The following is a 23,265-nucleotide window of genomic DNA, read 5'->3' on the forward strand; positions in this document are numbered from 1 at the left end:
TTTGGGAGGGATTAAAAAAAACAAGGTTGGCGCCAAACTCGCGTTTGAGGCAAAGGGGCGGGGCCTGCCCTGGCGGGGGAGAAGGGGCGGGGCTTCGGTACGGAAGGGGCAGAACCTTGTCTGAGGTAGGGCTGCGTCTGGGAGCTCTTTAATGAAAGGGAAAAATAATCGCTGAGAAGGCACTGTCATTTACTTAGTTCTTTGTTCTGTTAATTCGACTAATTTATTTAGTTGTTTGTTCAATTAATTCGACTGATTGCCAACCGCGTGCTAAACAGGTGCTGGGCGCTGAAGTGGTGACGACGAGTAAGCCCTGTTGTGCACTGCCCTCAGACACCTGACTGAAGGATAAACAGTTTACCCCGGGGAGTTGGTATCGAGGGCATACCAGTCAAGTGGGATGGGAGAGAGAGGAGTGCTTTTTAGAGTCAGGCTACCAGGATTGTCTCTTAGAACTTGCGGGCATCCGAGGCACCTATAGGATCTAACCCCCAGAGGCTGGCCCTGCGCCATTGACCGGTGGGGAAATAAAGCCAGCTTCCACGCTACCTCATTTAGAGATAGGAGCTTGATCCCGAGTCCTTTCCTCCTGTTCGTCCATTTTGACAACTTGCGAATAAAGTTTTTCAAAAAGTCCTCATTTGGGTGAAAATGTTTTGGAAGAATACTGGTTTCCTAGATTCTCCCCCAACCACCGTCTCTTCTGAAGAGGAGTTAGCCAGGTAGCTTTCCAGGTAGTGGAAACTGGGAGGGTAGAGGGGGTGCAATCGCAAGGCATACGTCGTTGCTGGAGCATAAAGGGTGAGGTGAGGCTGGAGAGAGAGGCTTGGGTCAGACCGTGAAGCCCCATAAGAACTTGTTGAAGAGCTTGGAATTCACTTTTAAAGATGAGGCACGGGTGGGCCACCAAAGGTTTTTAAGCTTGGGGTGCTGGTGATCTGATTTACATTCAGTAAGCTCTATTGGCCTTGAGAAGGATTTTGAGATGCTGTTGCAGTGATCCAGAGAAGATGAGGCAGATGGAAGGTAGCCTAGGGAATAGATTTAGACTATTTAGGACATGAAAGTGATAAAACAGCAACTGATTGAATACTGGTTTTCAACATGAGTACTTGATGGCAGTCATCAAAAAAAAAAATTACTGAGAACACAGCATGCTCCTGCTGCTGCTGCTGCTACTGCTAAATCGCTTCAGTCATGTCCGACTCTGTGCGACGCCATAGACAGCAGCCCACCTGGCTCCGCCGTCCCTGGGATTCTCCAGGCAAGAATGCTGGAGTAGGTTGCCATTTCCTTCTCCAATGCATGAAAGTGAAACGTGAAAGTGAAGTCGCTCAGTCGCAACCCCATGGACTGCAGCCCACCAGGCTCCTCCATCCATGCGATTTTCCAGGCAAGAGTACTGGAGTGGGTTGCCATTGCCCTCTCTGGAGAACACAGCATATGTGCCTCAAAAATAAAGCCTTCCAGCAAAGTTATCTTCCAGAAAAGAATAACCTTATAATTTAAGCCTTCCAAAGTCTCTCATTGTTACTGGTACTCTCTTAAATACTTTACATTGAACAGAAAGTAGTATTCGGATTAAAAATATTGCTTGGGGAATTCCCTGGTGGTCCAGTGTTTAGAATTCTGTGCTTTCACTGCTATGGCTTGAGTTTATTCCCTGGTCACTGAAGGAACTAAGATCTTGCAACTAAGATTCTGCAAGCCCTGGCAAGGAAGGTGGGGTTGGGAGGTGGGAACTACCTGTAAAAATATTTGCTTCAAAAGACCTCATTGCCAATTTGGTAAACTTACAGAAGCCAGCTGAAGGAATCAATATTTTTCTTAGGGAAATGGAGTAGTGTAAAACAGTTACATCCTTTATGGAGTCTGGACTCACAATTGCAAATCTTGCTAAAGTAAAAGCAATTTCTGAAGAAGATGTTTATGTAACTAGGAGATACAATGTTAAGGGGGATAAAAGTACAATGAAAGAATTAGAAAAAGAATATACATATATTTTGCTTGTTTTCATATAGCAACACTTGAAGGATAAATTAGAACCTTATAAAAAACATACCATATGGAACCGGAAGCCACCATTTAAGTATTTTTACTTAAATAAAAAATTATTTCCACATAAAAATATTAAATGGTGTCTTCAGGTACTGTATGGTACCTTTTTTTTTATTAGGTTCTAATTAATCCTTCAAGTGTTGCTATGTAAAAACCAAGTAAAATATATGTATATTCTTTTTCTAGTTCTTTCATTGTACTTTTATCGCCCTTTATCTCCTAGTTACATAAACATCTTCTTCAGAAATTGCTTTTACTTTAGAAAGATTTGCAATTGTGAGTTCAGACTCCATAAAGGATGTAACTGTTATGCATGGTTTTTCTTCCTTTTTTAAAATTACAGTTTCATTGAGATAAAATTCACATACCGTATATTTTAGCTATTTAAAGTGTTAAGTTTGCCTTTTTATAAACTTTTAAACTATAGAAGAGTTTCATATATTAAAAGATTGAGTTAAATCAGGAAGAAAAAACATTTACATGGAAAATAAATCTAAATAATGAAACTGTGTAAACAAAAGAAATATAACCACATAGACAATTATTTCAAGTGACATATGACTACAGTGCTCTGACTGTATATCATGAGTGGGATATATTTCTAAGGACAAAAAGAACTGCAAAGAAATCTTATAACTCAAGCAGCAGTTTTATTGTTAGTATTAATGTTGTCATTTTGAAACTATTTTTGTATCTTGTGGAAGAAATATGTAATATTTTAATATTTTTAGGAATTAAGATATTTATTGAAAGAGAAAAGAGATCCAAGGATAAAATAAAAAACATTAGGGGAGAAAACTTACACTATTTTACACGAATTGGAAATGTCAGCATGAGCTCTTGATTTTTTAAAATACATATTCCTTATTTCTGTTCCTTAAAGGGTTTGGAAGCAATGATACCTCGATTGCAATATGTCATGAACACACTTAAGACTCAAACTCCTTGTAGTCTGGACAGGTCAGCACCAAAGGGCAGAGAGGAGGATGAAGAAGGAGAGAAGGAGGGGGAATCTATCTAAAGGAACAAGTGCAAGATACTCAGTATCCTAAATGTGGGTAAGAGGCTAGGCTTAACAATTCCAGTGTTAGTATTATAAAAATTCTGTTACTCAACTAATTCAAATGAAAGTGCTCTGGAAAATTCTGTTAGAAATCTCAAAAAGTGCATCAGCTGTGGTAAATAGAGATGACTGGAAATTATTTGCCACTCCTCCATTGAGAAATGAAGTCTAATTTCCAGTCCCTTGAATCTGGACTGGCTTTAGCGACTTGCTTGACCATATGATGCAAGGACAGGGATGTTTTAGGACTTCTAAGACCTTGCAGTTTCTATCCAGGCTTTTTGGAGATCTCTCTCTTCTCGACCTCAAATGGTCATGTAAGCATTCCAGCTTAAAGTTCCAGCTGAGCTCAGCCTTCCAGCCATCCCTGCCAAGATACAAGATGTGTGAGTGAACCTATCTTGGACCCACCAGATTAGGCCATTGACTAACTCAATACAACTGAATGCCCTCAGTCAATATCCCATGGAAGACAAGAATTGCCAGCAGAGCCCTGCTCAAATTCCTGAACCTCCCTATTTTAAAGTATTGGTGGCGCTAGTGATTGGTAAAAAACCTGCCTTCCCATGCAGAAGACATGCGTTTAGTCCTTGGCTTGGGAAGATCTACTGAAGGAGGGCATGGCAACCCACTCCAGTATTCTTGCTTGGAGAATCCCATGGACAGAGGAGTCTGGCAGGCTACAGTCCATAGGGCTGCAAAGAGTCGAACATGACTGACGTGACTTAGCACACACACACATAAAATAGTTGGTGTTTTAAGTCAGTATAATTTAATAATTTGTTACAAATAGTTAGATTACTGGAACAATTATGGCAATGACAGAATAAAACTGCAGAGTTTTATTAAAATTGTTACATAAAATATGAGAATGGAAGGCCAGAGAAAGACTTTGATGAATTTAAATTAGTAATTGCTCCCATTTATAGCATATAGTTAAACTCCTTTCAGTATTTTAAACCCCATTTAAATGTAATGCATTTCATCTGTTTTTTAAACACTTCATACTTGTAGGACAAACACAAAAACTGATAAGTAAAACATTCCTAAGGGTTACTGAGTTTAAGCTCATTACTACTATGACACATGACAGGCCAATAATCAAGAGACCAGTTGTTGGAGCAAGGCATAACAGCTTAATTTGGAAAGCCAGCAGAGAAGATGGTGAACTCATGCCCCAAAGAACCATCTTGCCTGAGTTAGAATTCAGGCTCCTCTTATACTAAAAGGGGAGGGAGTGAAGTCAAACACTTCCTGGTTCCCATCAGCCTCTGGAGGGGATGTGTTCATTTCTTCCTCTCTATAGTCATTCAAAAGTAGGTCTGGTCAAGATGTTTCCTATGAGCTAAAAAACAGTATCTTAGCTTAATGCTCATTACCTGGAAGCAGGGTTCCCAGAGATGGACCATTATTTATAATTTAAACTTACAGGCAACAGCTCTTTTATGATTAACTTGTAATAGAATACAAAAGATTGTTGGGTATTACATAAGTACGTAAACATGTAGTGAAACCTCAAGTTCTTTCAAACATTGTAATACTTTAACATTGGTCAATGTCTCTGTCTTTTCAACTTAAAATCAAAGGTCTATGAACATGGTAAACTTACCTGCATTTCAAAGTAATATATCCACCCAGAATGGGAAATCCAGGGGAAACTTGGAATACAGTACATTCGTGTCCAGTCACTCAGTCATGTCCAACTCTTTGTGACCTAATGGACTGTACCCTGCCAAGCTCCTCTGTCCATGGGATTCTCCACAAGAATACTGGAGTGGGTTGCCATTTCATCTTCCACGGGACCTTCCCAACCCAGGGATCAAAACCCCACCTCCTGCGTTGGCAGGCGATTCTTTACCATTGAGCCACCTGAGAAGACCTTGGAACGCAGTACTTAGACATATATCCTCAATTTTAAAGAAAAAAGCAAATAAATTATGGCTTTTATATCTATCAGAGTAACCACCACACCGGGGTTGATAATGAAATATTTCCATCACCCTAGGAAGTTCCCTGCAGTCAAAAGCAACCACTGCTCTGACTTTGTCATTATTTTGGCTTGTTCATGAATGAATTTGACATAAATGCACTTTTAATTTTATGTACTCTTCTACTCCACTCTTCACAGTGCCTTTAGAATATTCAGTGTCCTATATACCATACTTTCATTCCCATGTCATGTCAATGAAAATAATCAATGATTTATAATAAGAATAGAAACAAGTTTTATTTCAGCCAAACTAAGGACTAGCCCAGAAGCCAGCTTCCCAGATGACTCTGTGAAGCTGCTCCAGAGAAGCGTGGGTTCCAGGACAATTTTATACCTTGTCAAAACAAAGAACATTAAATAAGACAGGGTTACAGTTCTTCAAGGTTTAAAACACACACACACACACACACTACATTTCTTCAAAGTTTAAAACACACGCACAGACATTACATTTCTTCAAGGTTTAAAACACACACACACACCAGCAAGTATATGAGAGTCCCCATGGCCTGGGCACCTGGAAAAGGAAATCATCATCAAAGCAGGACCAGCATTAGCCTCCCAGAAAGAAAGGCATTTAATCTTTATTTTTAACATGGGCATTCTTTACCTCTTGTCAGCGTGCTCTTCTCTTTAATAATTAAAGCACATATACAATTTGTTTGATAGGCCAAAAAGAGGCTATTTTCCTTAACTCATGTATAACCCAAAATGACTTTTCTGTATCTCAACATGCGAAAATTTCTTTTATCACCCATCTTAACACTTATATCCAGTATTTATAATAAGACTGCTGCGAGGGCTCTCTATGCTTGTTACACTTGTGTGTGAATTTCCACAGGCCAACCGTCTAAAAGAGGAGTTTAGAGGGGGTAAATTTGCTTTTCATTCCTAGCTGATCCTTTTGCCTGCTGACGCAGAGGGAGGCATGGCGGGCTGAGGATCGTAGGCACACGGCCCTAAGGGCCCCCTAGCTTCTCCTGAATTGCTGTCACGCCACCCTTTGTCGCCGGATCAACCATCATTGTAACCGTTAACCTCCACCAGCAAAAGCTATTTCTGATGGAGTCTATGCCGGAACTATATAGATACTGACGCCCCGCGTTTCCGGTGCCGAGGAGGCGGGCCGCGATCGCCGGTTGGTGCGGTCGCGGACTGATGATGCAGAGCGCCGCGTGCTCCCCCCCACGTGTGCTGCTGCCGCTCTCTAGGTAGTGGCGAAGCAGCGGCAGCCGCTTTCACTGGAGACGCAGTTGGTGGCAGTTCCGGCGCCAGGACCTCAGCGGCTCGGGGGTTCTTAGCGCGAAGCAAGGAGCGCCTGTGGCCGCCCGGGGCGGAGGACCCGTGATCATGGAGCACCTCTTGCTGGAGGTAGCGGCCGCGCCGCTGCGGTTAATCGCTGCCAAGAATGAGAAGAGCCGCAGCGAGCTGGGCAGGTTCTTGGTCAAGCAGGTAAGAGAAGGAACGGGAGGGAAAGAATTGGGCCGTCCCCTCACCGCCTGGCGCGTGCCCCATGGCCCTGCGCGAAGACGCAGGGGACCGGAGATCCGTGTCTTGTCACTCTGGCCCCCTCCCCAAGGCTGGCCAGTGGCGGAGGCGTCCGCGCGCATTTGAGGAGCCTGGAAGGAGCCTTTTGTTTTTCTGTGGGAGAGTCTTCCCTTCTCTCCACCGATTTATTTCCTTGCAGCACCCTGGCTGCGTGCGCCAAACATGACCTTCAGAGAAAAACGTGGTTTTTTGTGTTTCTTTTTTTGGTAGTTGAGGTTGCGTGTTTGCCCTTTTGACATTTGTATTATTTAAGCTTGCCGACAAGTCCAGCCACCTCTGTTAGCTTGGGTGGGTATTTCCTTTCTGCCTTGTTCTGACTTTCCTGCCCACTGACAAGTATTAATTGTATTCCTGCTGGGAGTAAGACACAGTGTGGCACTTTGCGGATACAGATAAATTCGTTATGGTCTCAGACCCCCAAGGTATTTCGTGTCTATTTTTGGAGACTTTCATAAACACAGGATACAACTGATGGGCCAAGCGAGACAGCGAGGGCATAATTCATAAGCCATAGGAATTATGAATTAGTTTTCTGGAAAATGGGTGCTCTGGCCTTTTAAGAGCCTTCTCCCGTTGACCTCCCGCTATCTGAGTTGAGGATCCTTATCACGCATTTTTTCACCTGGCGTTTTAACTTTCTATTTTATGCTTCCCCACCACACCTGTGAGCTTGAGAGTAGGGGGAAATTTTTTTTTTTTTTTTCCCCTAACTCCTGTATCTAGAAGATAGACATCCTATTGCTAAGGAAGCAACAGCAGTTTTTCGGGTCTGGAGAGGCCTGGAGCTAACAGAGAGACGTATCTGATGACAAATTGAACGTGTGTGGCAAAGGGGAGGGAGGAGTGGAAGATATTCCTGGGGTTATCTGGCCTGTGATTTCCCCCAAGGAAGGGATCGTTAACATTAAGGGAGAGGTCTGGAAAGAAAACTGACTTTTGATGGGCTGGACTAATGAAAAAATCAATTTATATGAGCTGAAGTTGTGGTGACAGGCTCCTGAACTATGTATTATGGCTAGAAGCATTCTTCTGTAAGTGGGTTTGCATTTAAAGCAGAGGTTCTGAAGCTGGGGATCATGGACCACTGACAGCAGGAGGTTTGTTTATGGTTCTTCGCAGTAATTGGATGGAAAATTAGTGCTTATGTATTGGGAGTAAAATGAGGAAATGGTTCATAGCCTTTTAAAAAAAAGAGAATCTGAGATTCTGAAGCATGGGAACCACTCAGGTGGATTCTGAGACTGTATATAGTAATGTTGAGGGACTTGAAAGCTACTAGAAAGTTCAATTGAATTAAGATTCCGGCCACCTGTGCTTTCCATTTGTCTCTCCTCTGTCTCAGATTCTATCCAATCTGAATAATGTCTTTCAGGTTTGCTCCTTTTTATTTTCAGTAGTGATTTCAAGCTTTTCACACAGATAAGAGTTGATTGTGTTGTCATCCTGTTTTTCTCCTATTTGGGGAAACTGATTTTTACTGGAGAGCAAAGACCTTTTTTTTCCACCACTGAACCTCATGATTTTAGTTCCCCCTGCCAGAAATTGAACGTGGGCCCTGGACAGTAGAAGCATGGAGTCCTAACCACTAGACCACCAGGGAACTCCCAGCAAAGATTTTGAAACCTTACTTCTCATGGAGTTTGGGATCTGAAATAAATTTTTAGGATGTGCTTCCTTTGTTCTTCATCTCAGCTGGTGACACCCCCGTCTCTCTGTCCAGTCCCTTGTTACAGAAAACTGAGTGTTCTCAACTCTTTTCGCTCCTTTTCCGTCGCATATAGCCAAGTCCTCCTGATTTTCCTTCCTTGGTATTGAATCTTTATTCAGTTGTGTCTTTCTCTTCATCCTTACAACTACTAGCATCCTACAGTTCTGACTCTTAATTCCAACACGGGGGTTTTCTTTCTAGCACTACTGAGCAATTCTCAGATACCAGCTGGTGTCCTACAATTTAACTCAATTCTGGTGCTGTTTACCTGTGGAAAGAGTCAGTTCCTTCAGAGTAAAGGCTTAACCCTAAAAGACTTCTCCCACCCTCGCCTGCTCTTCTGACTAGCTAGCCTATAAATTGGGGGTTCCAAGAAATTTCTTTCTTGGATTTAATTAATTTACTAGTTCAGTTCAGTTCAGTCCAGTCGCTCAGTCGTGTCCAGCTCTTTGCGACCCCATGAATCGTAGCACGCCAGGCCTCCCTCTCCATCACCATCTCCCGGAGTTCACTCAGACTCACGTCCATCGAGTCCGTGATGCCATCCAGCCATCTCATCCTCTGTTGTCCGCTTCTCCTCCTGCCCCCAATCTCTCCCAGCATCAGAGTCTTTTCCAGTGAGTCAACTCTTCGCATGAGGTGTCCAAAGTACTGGAGCTTCAGCTTTAGCATCATTCCTTCCAAAGAAATCCCAGGGTTGATCTCCTTCAGAATGGACTGGTTGGATCTCCTTGCAGTCCAAGGGACCCTCAAGACTCTTCTCCAACACCACAGTTCAAACGCATCAGTTCTTTGGTGCTCAGCCTTCTTCACAGTCCAACTCTCACATCCATACATGACCACAGGAAAAACCATAGCCTTGACTAAACGGACCTTAGTTGGCAAAGTAATGTCTCTGCTTTTGAGTAGTATACTCACAAAACTTGGAGAAATATTTTACTTTTCAGGACAGCCATCCCTGAAGCTCTCCGAACCACATTCTGTGGGGTTTTTATGAACACTTTCTTCACAGGCACAATACTAAATCTCTGGCCATTGGTGATTCAGCTCTTAATCTCTAGCCCCTCTGCCCTCCTCGGAGGTCAAGACATGGGGATGAAAGTTCTAATCCTCTAATCAAGTGATTGGCTCCCAGCTTAGCCTCTTTCCAAAATTCACTGCGTTACTGTAGCATATTTCTCTCATCACAGGAAATTCCCAGAGTTTTAGGTACTTGGACAGGTGTGGGGTTTTGAAGACTAAGTATGTTTTTTTTTTTTCTCTTGTACTATAAATCACAGAATCACATCTTATGTCCTTAATCACTGTCTATGTTGAAGAAGAGCAGAGTGCTTGAGAGCATGTGTGGGTAGGAGGACTGAAGGATGGGTGCAGATCAGATTCCTCTTTTGGTTTTGTGTTTTGGCAATGCATGTGGCATGGGGATCTTAGTTCCCCTACCAGGGAGTGAACCCACCCCCTTTTCAGTGAAAGCACAAACTCTTGACCACTGGACCATCAGGGAAGTCCTCTTCTCTTTCCTTATTGTTTACTCACTAAGTTGTGTCCGACCCTTTTGCGACCCCATGGATGATCGTAGCCCACCAGACTCCTCTGTCCATGGGATTTCCCAAGCAAGAATACTGGAGTGTGTTACCATTGTTTTGGGGGGCTTCCACAAGTTGCTCAACTCTCCTAAGTCTTAGTTTCTTGATACCAATTACCTGTGATAGTTGCTAAATAGTTACAGAGTAGTTAAAAGCAGAGATTCTGGAACCTGTGATGTGATTCCTGGTTCTGCTATCAGCTTTATGACCTTATCCCTTTTTAAAAATTTTCAGTTTCCTTTTCTGTAAAATGGGGATAGTGTAACCTACTTCATGGGTTGCTATGAGAGTTAGGTGCCTAGGGTACAGTAAGTGTTGTCTATAAAAGTGGTTGCTGTTGTTATTGCTATAAATAAGATTGTAAAATCTAGATGATGCGTTTGAGGAGCTTACCACAGTGCCTGGCCTGTAGAAAGTAATCAATATCTGTGAGCTAGAATTAGAACTTTTTAAGACAGCTTTGAGAGATAATTCATATGCCACATAATTCATCCATTTAAGTGTATGGTTCAGTGGCTTTTGCTCTGTTCACAGGTATGTGCAACTGACACCACAGTCCATTTTTGAACATTTCTATTACTTCAAAAAGAAGCCCCTATTCCTTTTAGCTATTATCTCCCATCCTATTCTGGCCACTTAATATAAATTATCATTAATAAGACAAATCTGAATCTATCACTATTCTGTCTAAAAGCTCTCCATTATCTCCAGAATCAAAATCTAAACTTTCTAAGATTGCATATGATTTTTTTTTTTAATTTTTAAAAGAAACTTGATTTTCTGTTAGTCTTATTTCCATTTTCTTTTTTGAAGTGTGTTTTTTCCCCCCCTGCCTGGTGACTCTCAACTGAGGGAATTTTACTCTCTGTGGCAAATCTAGAGACGTTTTAAAAATTTTCACAACCTGTAATGGGGATATTATTGGCTTGTAGAATGTAGAGAAGGCAATGGCACCCCACTCCAGTACTCTTGCCTGGAAAATCCCATGGACGGAGGAGCCTGGAGGGCTGCAGTCCATGGGGTCGCTGAGGGTTGGAAACGACTGAGCGACTTCACTTTCACTTTTCACTTTCATGCATTGGAGAAGGAAATGGCAACCCACTCCAGTGTTCTTGCCTGGAGAATCCCAGGGATGGGGGAGCCTGGTGGGCTGTCGTCTATGGGGTCACACACAGTCGGACACGACTGAAGCAAATTAGCAGCAGCAGCAGCAGAATGTAGAGGCCAGGGGTGCTGCTAAACATCTTTTAATACACAGGGTAGCCTTCACAGCAAGGAACGTATCCAGCCCTGAATGTCAGTGTTTCAGAATTAAGAAAGAAACCTAAATATGCATGGATCTAATGATAAAATACATGAATCAGAAAGTGATAGAAAAGGAAAAATAGACAATCACAGTTATAATTGGAGAATTTTAATACTTTAACCTCAGTACTTGATAGTACAAATACAGAAAATTAGTAAGGATACAGAAGGCCTGAGCACTACCAACAAACCTGACCTGATTGGCATTATAGGATACTGTGCCCAATAATTCCAGAATATATGCTCTGCACATCTGAAACATTTACCAAGATGGATCATAAGCTGGGCCATTAAACAAATCTCAAGAAATTTAGAAGAATTGAAATCATAAAAGGCATATTCAGTTATCTCAATGAGATGAAATTAGTGGGGGAAACCCTCAAAATAATGCTGGGAAAAATCCCTCAGTTCAATTCAGTCCAGTCGCTCAGTCATGTCCAACTCTTTGCCCGACCCCATGGACTGCAGCATGGTAGGCTTCCCTCTTCATCACCAACTCCCAGAGTTTGCTCAAACTCATGTCCATTGAGTCGCTGATTCCGATCCTCTGTCGTCCCCTTCTCCCCCTGCCTTCAATCTTTCCCAGCATCAGGGTCTTTTCCAGTGAGTCAGTTCGTTGCATCAGGTGGCCAAAGTGTTGGAGTTTCAGCTTCAGCCTCAGTCCTTCCATGAGTATTCAGGACTGATTTCCTTTAGGATGGACTGGTTGGATCTCCTTGCAATCCAAGGGACTCTCAAGAGTCTTGTCCAACATCACAGTTCAAAAGCATCAATTCTTCAGTGCTCCGCTTTCTTTATAGTCCAACTCTCACATCCATACATGGCTACTGGAAGAACCATAGCTTTGACTAGATGGACCTTTGTTGGCAAAGTAATATCTCTGCTTTTGAATATGCTATCTAGGTTGGTCATAGCTTTTCTTCCAAGGAGCAAGCATCTTTTAATTTCATGGCTGCAGTCACCATCTGCAGTGATTTTGGAGCCCCCCCAAAAAGTCTGTCACTGTTTCCATTGTTTGCTATCTATTTGCCATTAAGTGATGGGACTGGATGCCATGATCTTAATTTTCTGAATGTTGAGTTTTAAGCCAGCTTTTTCACTCTCCTCTTTCACTTTCATCAAGAGGCTCTTTTGTTCTTCTTTGCTTTCTGCTGTAAGTGTGGTGTCATCTGCATATCTGAGGTTATTGATATTTCTCCTGGCAGTCTTGATTCCAGCTTGTGCTTCATCCAGCCTGGTATTTTGAATGATGTACTCTGCATATAAGTTAAATAATATGTTAAATAAGGAAAAATCCCTAAATGTTAGAAATTAAGTAAGAAAATTTAAAGAAACTTATGATCAGAGAACAAATCTCTGGGAGAATCAAAAATTTTGAACTGTATTATAATTTAAACAATTTGTGGATTGTAGCTACAATTAGAAGGAAATTCATAACATGAAATATATGAATAAAAGAAAACCATGGTTTGAAATTAATGATATTTCTTAAGCTTCCACCTTGTGAAATACTAAAAAAAGACGAAATTACGTCCAAAATAAATAGAGGGAAGAAAATAATAAAGCTAACAGCGGGAATGAATGAAATAGGAAATGGATAAACTGTATAGGAAACCATTGAAACGTGAAGTTGATTCTTTGAAAAGATTGACCAAGAATAAAAGTGAAAAATCCAAATTATTAGGAATGGAAGAAGGCCACTATTACAGATTTTAAAAAGAATAGAAAGATAAGTGACTAATATGAAAAATGTTATGCCAATATATTAGACAATTTAGATGATAAGGACATTGGAGGAATGCCAATTAACAAAGCTCATTCAGGAGAAAAACAAAGTACCAACAGAACAGAACTTCCTCAAGCTGACATAGAGGATCTACAGAAGCCATCATGGTTAATACAGGAACAACTGTATTTAAAAATGGGTAAAAGATTGAACAAATTACATCACAGAAGATAAATGAGTGGCTCTTAGACACTTTATGCCGTATACCACTTCACCTCCACTAGAATGGCTAAAATTAAGCCTGATAGTACTGTGTATTTGTGAATTTATATAGCAGCTGAAGCACTCAGACATTGCTGGTGGGGATGTGAAATGTTACAAATACTTTGGAAAACAACTTCTGTTAAACATTGAGTGTCTGACTCTTTGTGACCCTGTGGACTGTAGCCCACCAGGCTCCTCTGATCACAAAGTTCTCCAGGCAAGAATAGTGGAGTGGGTTGCCTTTCCCTTCTCCAAGGGATCTTCCTGACCCAGGGATTGAACCCAGGTCTCCTGCATTGCAGGCACTTTCTTTACTGTTTGAGCCACCAGGGAAGCCCAAGAAATTTCTTAAATTTTTTTTTAAATTGAAAATCAATATTTAGACAATTCCCTGGTGTTTCAGTGGTTAGGACTCTGTGTTTTTGCTGCTGAGGGCCAAGGTTCAATCCCTGAGGTGGGGACTAAGATCCTCCTTGCCACATGGCATGGCCAGAAAATAAAAGTCACGAAAATATGTCCATAAATCTTTTGTACATGAATGTTCATGGTAGGTTTATTGAGGATAGGTGCAAACAGTGCAAATAGCTATCAGCATGCGAATGGATAAACAAGTTGTGGTCCATTCATACAGTAAAAAACTAGTAAGAAATGAAATTAATACTACATACAAGAACAGCTTTGGAACTTTGGAAAAAGTTACAGTATTTTTGAATATGGTATTTAGGTTGTGTTCCAGCTGTACTCTTATAGATAACCATTTAGTATCAAACTCTTCAGGCTGTAAATTCATAGCATTGGGCTCGGTGGGTCAGAGGGTATGCCCCTCAGGTAATTTAAACCCACTGTCACATTGCCGGGCAAGGGTTGTGCAGAACTGCTTACACACTGGCAATATGAGACATTTTTCATACTTTTCAGTTTTCCTTTTAATGTTCATGGGCATTCTGGTCCCAAACACTAGAACTCTCTGGTTTATTTCATCTTGTGTATCAAAGTGTACCTGTCTGCTTTAGACCTGTCTTGTTTATTAATTAAAGTCTGATGTCTTCATGGGGATAGGTCTTCATTCATTTCCAGGAATTGATTTCTTATATCTATTCTTTCCTCAAGAGAGTTGGCAGTTTTGCATAGTAACTGTACTTTTTCCTCATTTAACTATTGTTTTCCTTCCAGACAAAGGAGTTGGGGGAAGCACTGGATTCCCTGGAAACTATTATGACTCTGCAACAGATCTGTTGTGACTCTGCAACTGATTCCTTTTCAAGGAAGCTGAAGCTGTCAAGCATTTTTACATGGAATCCTGATGTCAGTCTTTTTACCTCAAACCCCAGTGGGCTGAAACTTATTTGTTACAGCCTTTACATTTGATTGGGGCTTTCCTTGTGGCTCAGCTAGTAAAGCGTCCACCTGCAATGTGGGAGACCTGGGTTCGATCCCTGAGTGAGGAAGATCTCTTGGAGAAGGGAAAGGCTACCCACTTCAGTATTCTAGCCTGGAGAATTCCATGGACTGTATAGTCCGTGGGATGGCAAAGAGTCAGACACAACTGAGCGACTTTCAGTTTACATTTGATTCACTAGTCCTGTTGCAAAGAAACCCCACTGTGTTTTGTAAAATGAACTCAGTTGTGAAGTCTGGAAGTTGAATATAAGCTAGGACTCTGTCCTGTGGCAGTCACAAATGAATTTGTTTTGCCTTTCTCAGGTGTGGACACCTCAAGATCGCCAGTGTATCTTGAATACCTTAGCACAGTTACTTCTGGATAAGGACTGTACTGTGCTGATTGGCCGCCAGCTGCGCCCTCTCCTTTTGGATTTGTTGGAAAGGAATGCTGAAGCCATTAAAGCCGGAGGCCAGGTCAACCATGATTTACACGAACGGCTCTGTGTGTCGATGAGCAAACTCATTGGTAACCATCCTGACGTCCTCCCGTGAGTAATGGTTTTATTCTTCATGTTTCTCCTTGAGATGGTAGACCCTACACTCTGTTGGAAGTAAGGAGGAGTCTGAGCTGAGATGAGGAAGGAAAATACAGAAAGGGGAGAAAGGAGTGTTTTATAAAAATAGTCACAGAAGAAGCCATTTATCCAGCTCAATTCGGTGACCATTTACTAGGTTTGAAGCCTTGGTCATCAAGATAGGTCTGGAGAATATGACCAGGATATCTCCCCTACCCTCAAGGATTCTGTCATCTGGCAAGAAAGGCATATAAGATGGATTTAAATGAGTTTTAGGTGAGGCACTTACAGCATCCACTTCAGATGTGTGAGATTCTTGCTGGAGCAGCTGTAGGGGGTGGGTTACAAGATCTCTCATGTCTTTTCCCACTTTCTATAAATCTGTTCACATCCAAAGTGTGATAAGAAGTTGTGTTAGAACTGGATTCTAATGCATTTCTCACTTCACTTCCTGTCTGTCCAGCTTGGGCTGGTTCATCCTTCCTTAGGCAATCTGCTGATCTCTTGTTCCCTTGGGGTCATCCCAGTGAGCCAAACTTAGCGTGGATGCCCAGTGGGCAGAGCGTCTCACAGCCCAGAACTCCTCACTCGAGCCATCTTCCTTCTTCAGCTTCCAGCTAGCTGGTTCTATAGACACGTGCCACTGCACCTGGTTCTCTCAAATTGATAGGTTTGTGTGGAATAGTCACAAGAGGCAGCTAAGTGAGTGTGAGTGAAAGTCGCTCAATTGTGTCCAACTCTTTGCAATTCCATGGATAGTCCTTGGGATTTTCCAGGCCAGAACACTGGAGTGGGTGGCCGTTCCCTTCTCCAGGGGATCTTCCTAACCCAGGTCTCCCATGTTTCAGGCAGGTTCTTTATCAGCTGAGTCACAAGGGAAGCCCAAATCAGCCATATACATGCATATATCCATTCTCTTCTGGACTCCATTCCCATATAGATCATTACAGAATATCAAAGACTTCCCTGTGCTGTAAAGTACGTTTTTATTATCTGTTTTATATATAGTATTGTATATACGTCAATATCAGTCTCCCAATTTATCCCCCTCAACCTCCTTTCCCCCTTGGTAATCATGTTTGTTCTCTATATCTGTGATTCAAATTCTGTTTTATAAATAGGTCCGTTAGTACCATTTTTTTTTTTAGATTCTTCATATAAGCAATATCACGTGACATTGTTTTTCTCGTATCTGACTTCACTCAGTAGAGCATCCCTTCTTATTAGTCTGCATCAACATAATATGTTTCCTGCAAGTATGGCTTTCCTGCAAGTATAATCTCTAGTCTGATCCTTTGATGAGGGAATAAGAAATGAAGATTTTAGGGAACTGTAATTTGTGTGAGCTTTTCTAAAAGAGGAGGAAAAAATGGGCCTAGTTGTTTGAGGAAACTAAAACATACAGAGCAGGTCACCATCATATGTGGTGTCAGGAACCTGTTCTCTAGGTTGATTGAGGATCCAGATTGTGGCCTCACTAGCTGCTTTCATCACTTAGGTGTACTTGACTGTGGTACTGTTTCACAAGATGTGCTGACTGTTCTCTGCTTCCCTGGTAGGATTGACCTGTGAGTAACTGAACTCCCACTTCTCTTAAGCCTTAGTGGTAGAGTGTTTTCAGATTGTGTTTGAGAATCACTAAAATGATAGAGTAGCTACATCTGGTTTCCCATCAGCTTCAATTTTATGTTCTTAATAAATGAATGTGAGGCACCACTACTTTTTCTTTTCATTTTGCCAAGGCAATAGGTTTTATTTATGCTCCCACCTTGTTCCAAAAATTATATAACGTGCCTGTGTTAGAGTAACTTCAGTTCAGTTCAGTCGCTCAGTCATGTCCGACTCTTTGTGACCCTGTGAATCATAGCACGCCAGGCCTCCCTGTCTATCACCAACCCCCGGAGTTACTCACGTCAATCGAGTCAGTGATGCCATCCAGCCATCTCATCCTCTGTCGTCCCCTTTTTCTCCTGCCCCCAATCCCTCCCAGCATCAGAGTCTTTTCCAATGAGCCAACTCTTCACATGAGGTGGCCAAAGTACTGGAGTTTTAGCTTCAGCATCATTCCTTCCAAAGAAACCAGGGCTGATCTCCTTCAGAATGGACTGGTTGGATCTCTTTGCAGTCCAAGGGACTCTCAAGAGTCTTCTCCAACACCACAGAGTAACTTAAAGATAAGCAAAAAAGAAAAACAAAAGCACCATGTGTAAATGTGTGTGAATGATGAGTCAGGAAGGACATACAATGAACTATAGGTCGTGATGTGGAATGGGGTTTTGATTTTTAGTTTTAAAAAATGTAGCTGATTAGTTTCACTTGTGCTCTAAATTTCCTCTGGAGGAAATTACCTAGTATATTAGGATTATACCTACTATATCTAGATAGGATGCAGTCATTCATTCAGTAGATAAATATAGGAGTCCTCTCTTTGAGCTCTGGGTCACATGGTGGGAGTGAGCAAGTCACACATAATGAGTTTCTGTACTTGGAAACAGCAGGATGCAATATGTTAATAGAGGTGTGAACCAAATACTTAAGGGGAGCAAGAAGTCATTAAATTAAGAAAAATGAGTGTGTTATCCTCTTGGAAATAGCGTTTCCTACTGTCAGATTGTGGAGGAAGAGTAAGGAGGGAAGAATGAAGAGATGAGAGATGGGATGGGGATGAAAATCTTTGAGAGAGACCAGAGGGGAGGAACCCAGTCAGGCTTCCTCTTATTGTAATGACATTCATTTTCCAGTTCACACCTCTTTCTGAGGCCAGAGTGCCTACCTATTTGGAGTTTCCATCAGGTATCTCAGTAGTAACAAGGTCTTTCTTTCGATTCCCTTGCTTATGCATTCCTGGTCCCTCCTCCCCCTCAGCTTTATTGAGATATAATTGACATAAAACATTTTTGTGTAAGTTGAAGGTGTACACTGTGGAGATTTGAGATACATATTGCAAGATATTTACTACAGTAACAGTTAATACAGCCATTACCTCACATAATTACCATTTTGTTGTTGTTATTCATTACCATTTCTGCATCATCAGTCCTTCAGTGCATGTTTTACTCTTTGGCAGATTCTTTGTCAGGACTCTGAGAACACTCTTGGTCTGTTGATGCTTTCTCTATTCTGATATACTAGTTTTGGTTTCAAAGTTCTAATTTTAGAAAATCTTTTTTAGTCCTCTTCCTAACTCGGTTCTGTGTTCCCAGATTTCTTCAGCTGTAACTTTGTAAATGGTTTCAGATGGTTAAGGTTCTACATTGTTGTTGTTTAGTCACTTAATTGTGTTTGACTCTTTTGCGACCCCAGGCTCCTCTTTCCATAGGATTTTCCCGGATAGAATACTGGAGGGGGTTACCATTTCCTTCTCCAGGAGATCTTTCTGATTCAGAGATCAAACCTGTGTGTCCTGCATTGACAGGTATATTCTTTACCGCTGAGCCACCAGGGAAGCCCCCAATGTACACATTATGTGTTGATATTTTTTTCCCCTTTAGTGTTCTCTCAGGAGTGTAACCTTATTTTTAAGTTCTGATTGTACCTTACTCATATTTTGCATCTTTTAGTCCTTTGCTTTTTGTTTTAGTTTGCTCTCTCCCTTTCTTGTTTCTCCCCACTCCCTGGTTCTTGCAAGTCCTTTCAGCCATGGCTTGCAAATCTTGTGAAAGCTGCCTTTCATTAGTGATGAAGAATAACCACTCGTAAATAACTTGCCCTAAGTCCCCTTACTAGAAAGTGGCAGAGCTGGAATTCAGTCCTAGGTTTAGCTGCCTCCAGAGACCACACTCTTTTTTCCTACTTTGTGGTGTTGCCCACTCATCCTCATTCATGTATTTGTTGACTGATTTATACAGAACTTGATCTGAACAGCATGTTAGAGCTAATGATTATATTTATATTCCCAGGAGGAAAAGAATATAGCATTCCTCCTTTATCTGTGGTTTCATTATCAGTGGTTTCATTTCCCATGGTTTCAGTTGCCTGAAGTCAATCATATCCAAAAAAATTAAGTGAAAAATTCCAGAGACAGTTCATAGGTTGCAAGTTGCATGCTGTTCTGAGTAGTGTGATGGAATCTTGTAGTGTCTTGCCTAGAGCATGAAGCATCTCTTTCTCTAGCATATCCATGCTTTTTTTTGCTGCCTACCCACTTGTCACTTAGTAGCCACCTGGGCTGTGGTGTTGAAGTGCTTGTGTTCAAGTAACCTTTATTTTACTTAATAATGGCCCCAAAGCAGGAGAGTAGTGATACTGACAATTTGGATATCGTATGGCTGATTTATAAATTAAACTTTATCATAAGTATGTGTGTATAGGAAAAAATAGTGTGTACGGAGTTCAGTACTGTCCATGGTTACAGATATCCACCAGGGGTCTTGGATCACATCCCTCATGGATAAAGGGGATTACTATAATCACCCAAGTTGATTTGGGTTGCACTAGGTTAATTTCTTGGCTTCGGTTTCTCATTTGCTGTCAGTTTGTCCTGGACATGTGGCTCCACATCAGTGCTCTGTCTTTGGAAAGAGTAGTATGGGTGGGCCTAGTAATGGTCTTTTGTGAACAGTAGCAGATAGAATGCTGTGGGAGAGCATGCTTCATGTGTACAGTGCTGTCTACATATGGACAGTCATGCTGAAATCAGGCGTGCATAGAACTGAAGGAGGAACCAAAAGTAGTTACGCTTTTCTACACCTCTGCTTCAAAACTGTGTTCAGGAGTGCTGGAAAGGCAACACATACTTCATTTTAAATTTCCTTTCTCCCTCTGAGAATTCTGGTAGCATTCTTCTGAGAAAGAGAATATGATCTTTTGATTACAGAAGCACTATATTCAAGTAGCACTCAATATAAAATTGTAAAAAACAATTAAACTTTATCGTAAGTATGTATGTATAGGAAAAAACAGTGTGTACAGAGTTCAGTACTATCCGTGGTTACAGATATCCACCAGGGGCCTTGGATCACATCCCCCATGGATAAGGTCCTCTCCACCCTGAAATTCTCTTCAGAGATAATTTGGTATTTTTTCTCCCAAATCCCTTTTCTTTTTCTTATAGTTACACCCATCTCAGAGTGTGCACATCGATTTTTATATGCATATATTTTAAAAATTGCTTAATTGAAATGTAGTTTATATACCACAAAAGTGTACAATTCATTGGGTTTTTATATATTTGCCAATAGATGCAACCATTACCACAGCAAATTTTAGAACATTTGTGCACATATTTTTAAAACACAATTTTAATATAACTAAAAAACATTTGGTTACATACTAATTCTAATAAAAATACATACTATAATTTTTAACCTGAATCTTGTTTTTAAATTTAGTCACATATGGCTATCTTTGCCTCAGTAAATAAAACTGTTTCAAAAGTTGTGTAGTATTTTATCACTTCTTATCCCTTTGTTGGGCAAATAGGTTGTTTCCTGAATTTTTGATGTATAATAAGACATTAACAGCCTTGAGCATGAAAATGTTGTGGATCTGCTGTGGGAATTAGGAGTGTGGATTTTGGAACTGAATGGTGGTATTTTAGTAATAACATATGTTTATATAGGCTTTAGGATGTTTAAGTAGGTAAGCATTATTCTTTTGATCTTTGTACTGTGACCTATTCAGGCTCTGTTAGTTCCATTTCAGATCTTCAGAGGGGTTAGCTGAGTGAACTAAGTTGTTCTAAATGTCAGGGCCAGAACTGAACTCCAGGTCTTCCCTCTAGATGCATGAAAGAGTGTGATGAGTTGCCCAAGTAAGTGACTCCTCTAAGGTTGGATATTTAACAGGAATGGTGTTCCTTGTTGCATTTTAGACCTTACGACTCTTAGTCTTATCCTTGGAAAGAGATCATTCTCCGTATTCTCGAATTTTCTCTAGGGAAGAATCTGATTTTGTTATTCTCTGGCTAAGTGTGCTTTATTGGTCCATCCATCATTGGTTAGATCAGAATTTTAGAGCATTCTCTAAAAATTAAGGGTCTCTAGAGAAAAGGGTACAGTAGTCAACTAAGTTCAGCAGGGAATGTCAACCAGGCCTCTTTTTGCATGCTTCCAGTGGACCAGTCTCTTCCTTGCTTGCCGCACAGGCTTAGGGCCGTTGCCAGTCCACTCTGTTCACTTCCCCTTATCCTCAGAGGCCTCGTGGATCAGGTTGATGCCTTGGCTACTGCTTATCTGCCTACTTGTTTGCTGCTGCTTGTTGGTTCCACATGTGCTGCTGACAGCAGCCCACCTTCCCCCTCCCCTGCAGGCCCCCCCCAACACCACTGCCCCTTCACACACTCCTGCCATGGGTCCCTTCCCAGCCACAACTGAATCTTTATTTTCTGGCCATACAGCGTGGGATGCAGGATCTTAGTTCCCTGACCAGTGATGAAACCCATGCCCCCTGCCGTGGAAGCGCAGAGTCCAATCTGCAGGAAATTCCCTCACAGTATTCCTTGTAACCTGTTTTATTTTTGTGGCATCCACAATGTCCCCTCTTTCATTTCTGACTGCTGGGTTTTTTTTGTGTGAGTTTTTTTTGTTTGTGAGATCTTAGTTCCCCAACCAAGGATGGAACCTATGCCCCCTGCATTGGGAGCATGGAGTCTTAACCACTGGACCTCCAGAGAAGTCCCCTGATTGTTGTTTTTTGAATCTTTTATTTTTTTCTTAGTTAACTTCAGAGTTTATCACTTTTCTTGATCTGTTCAAAAACCAGTTGTTAGTTTTGTTGATTATTTCTCCCTGTTGCTTTTCTAGTTTCTGTCTGTACTTTTAGTCTTTATTACTTCCTTTCTTTTGTTAGCTTTGGGTTTATTCTTTATTTATTTATTTTTTTAGTTATTTGAGGTATAAAGTTAGGTTGTTAGCTTGAGATCTTTTTAAGTATACATGTTTGTAGCTATAAACTTTGCTCTCAGCATTGCTTTTGTTGTATCCCATAGGTTTTGGTGTGTTGTATTTTTTTTTCACTTGTTTCAAGGTCCTCTCTAATTTTCCTTGTAACTTATTTGATCCATCAGTTGTTTAAGAGTGTGTTGTTTAATTTTCATGTATTTGAGTTTTTTCCAGTTTTCTTTCTGCTGTCGCTTTCTAGTTTCATTCCATTGTAATTTGTATAATTATAGAAAAGGTATTGTGTGTCATTTCAGTAATTTAAAGTCTTTTAAGAGTTGTTTTGTGTCCTTACATGTGCTCTATTCTGGAGAATGTTCCATGTGCATGTGAGAAGAATATATATTCTTCTGTTGTTGGGTAGAGTATTCTGTACCTGCCTGTTAGATCCCTTCGCTCTGTAGTATTGTTCAAGTTCTCTGTTTCCTTATTGATTTTCTTTCTTATTATTCCATATATTTAAAGCCTGTTTGACTGATATCAATATAGTCATTCCTGCTCCCTTTGGGTTACCATTTGCATAGATTTTTTTTTTCCTTCATCTCCTCACTTTCAGCCTATGTGTCGCCTTAGATCCAGAGTGGGTTTCTTGTATGTAGCATATTGTCTGATGCTGTTTTTTTTTTTTTTTAATCCATTCAATCTGTGTCTTTTGATTGGGAGTAAACTAGTTACATTAAAAGTAATTACTTATATAGCAGGACTTATTATTGCCGTCATTATTTTCTGTACGTCTTGTAGCTTTTGTATGTCTTACTACCTTTGTATTTCATGAAGGTCTCCTCTTCATCTTTTAAGATGCAACCAAAGCATCTTCTTGACTTTCTCAGATTCCGTTGAATTCATGTTCTTCGTGCTTCACTTTGTTTCTGTGGCTCCCTTCCTTCCCAGATAGCAAGCTCCCTCAGGGGAGGTATCTGCTTGGTTTTGTACCTCCAGGACTTAACACGGTGTCTGAAACAGTGCCTGACTCATAGTGAGAAGTCAATAAATACTTGTTGAAAATGAGTGTAGTTTCAGTAGTAAACACTTGTGATAAGTTCTTGTGGTTTTTGTTTCCTGTTAGATATCTCATGCTGCAATTCTGGTTCCTGAACTCAAGCAGAATACAATCTTAGAACTAGGTGGCTTTAAGCATTCATCTCTTTTTGGCTTGTAAACTCTTGAGAGGTACCATTACA

At 41.0% G+C, this 23,265-nt stretch overlaps 1 protein-coding gene across 1 annotated transcript in view; it reads left to right on the forward strand.

Annotated features, from left to right (window-relative positions):
- Positions 1-6,320: 6,320 nt before the first annotated feature.
- The window catches only part of MDN1 (midasin AAA ATPase 1), a 145,364-nt gene continuing 128,419 nt past the window's right edge, over positions 6,321-23,265 (forward strand). The window contains exons 1-2 of the mRNA XM_012182781.4: positions 6,321-6,563; positions 14,953-15,179. Of these exons, the coding sequence (XP_012038171.3) occupies positions 6,462-6,563; positions 14,953-15,179 (329 nt within the window). The 5' untranslated portion in view covers positions 6,321-6,461. The remainder of the gene's footprint in view (positions 6,564-14,952; positions 15,180-23,265) is intronic.

This window comes from Ovis aries, chromosome 8, assembly GCF_016772045.2.
Source record: "Ovis aries strain OAR_USU_Benz2616 breed Rambouillet chromosome 8, ARS-UI_Ramb_v3.0, whole genome shotgun sequence".
Taxonomy (NCBI): Eukaryota; Metazoa; Chordata; class Mammalia; order Artiodactyla; family Bovidae; genus Ovis; species Ovis aries.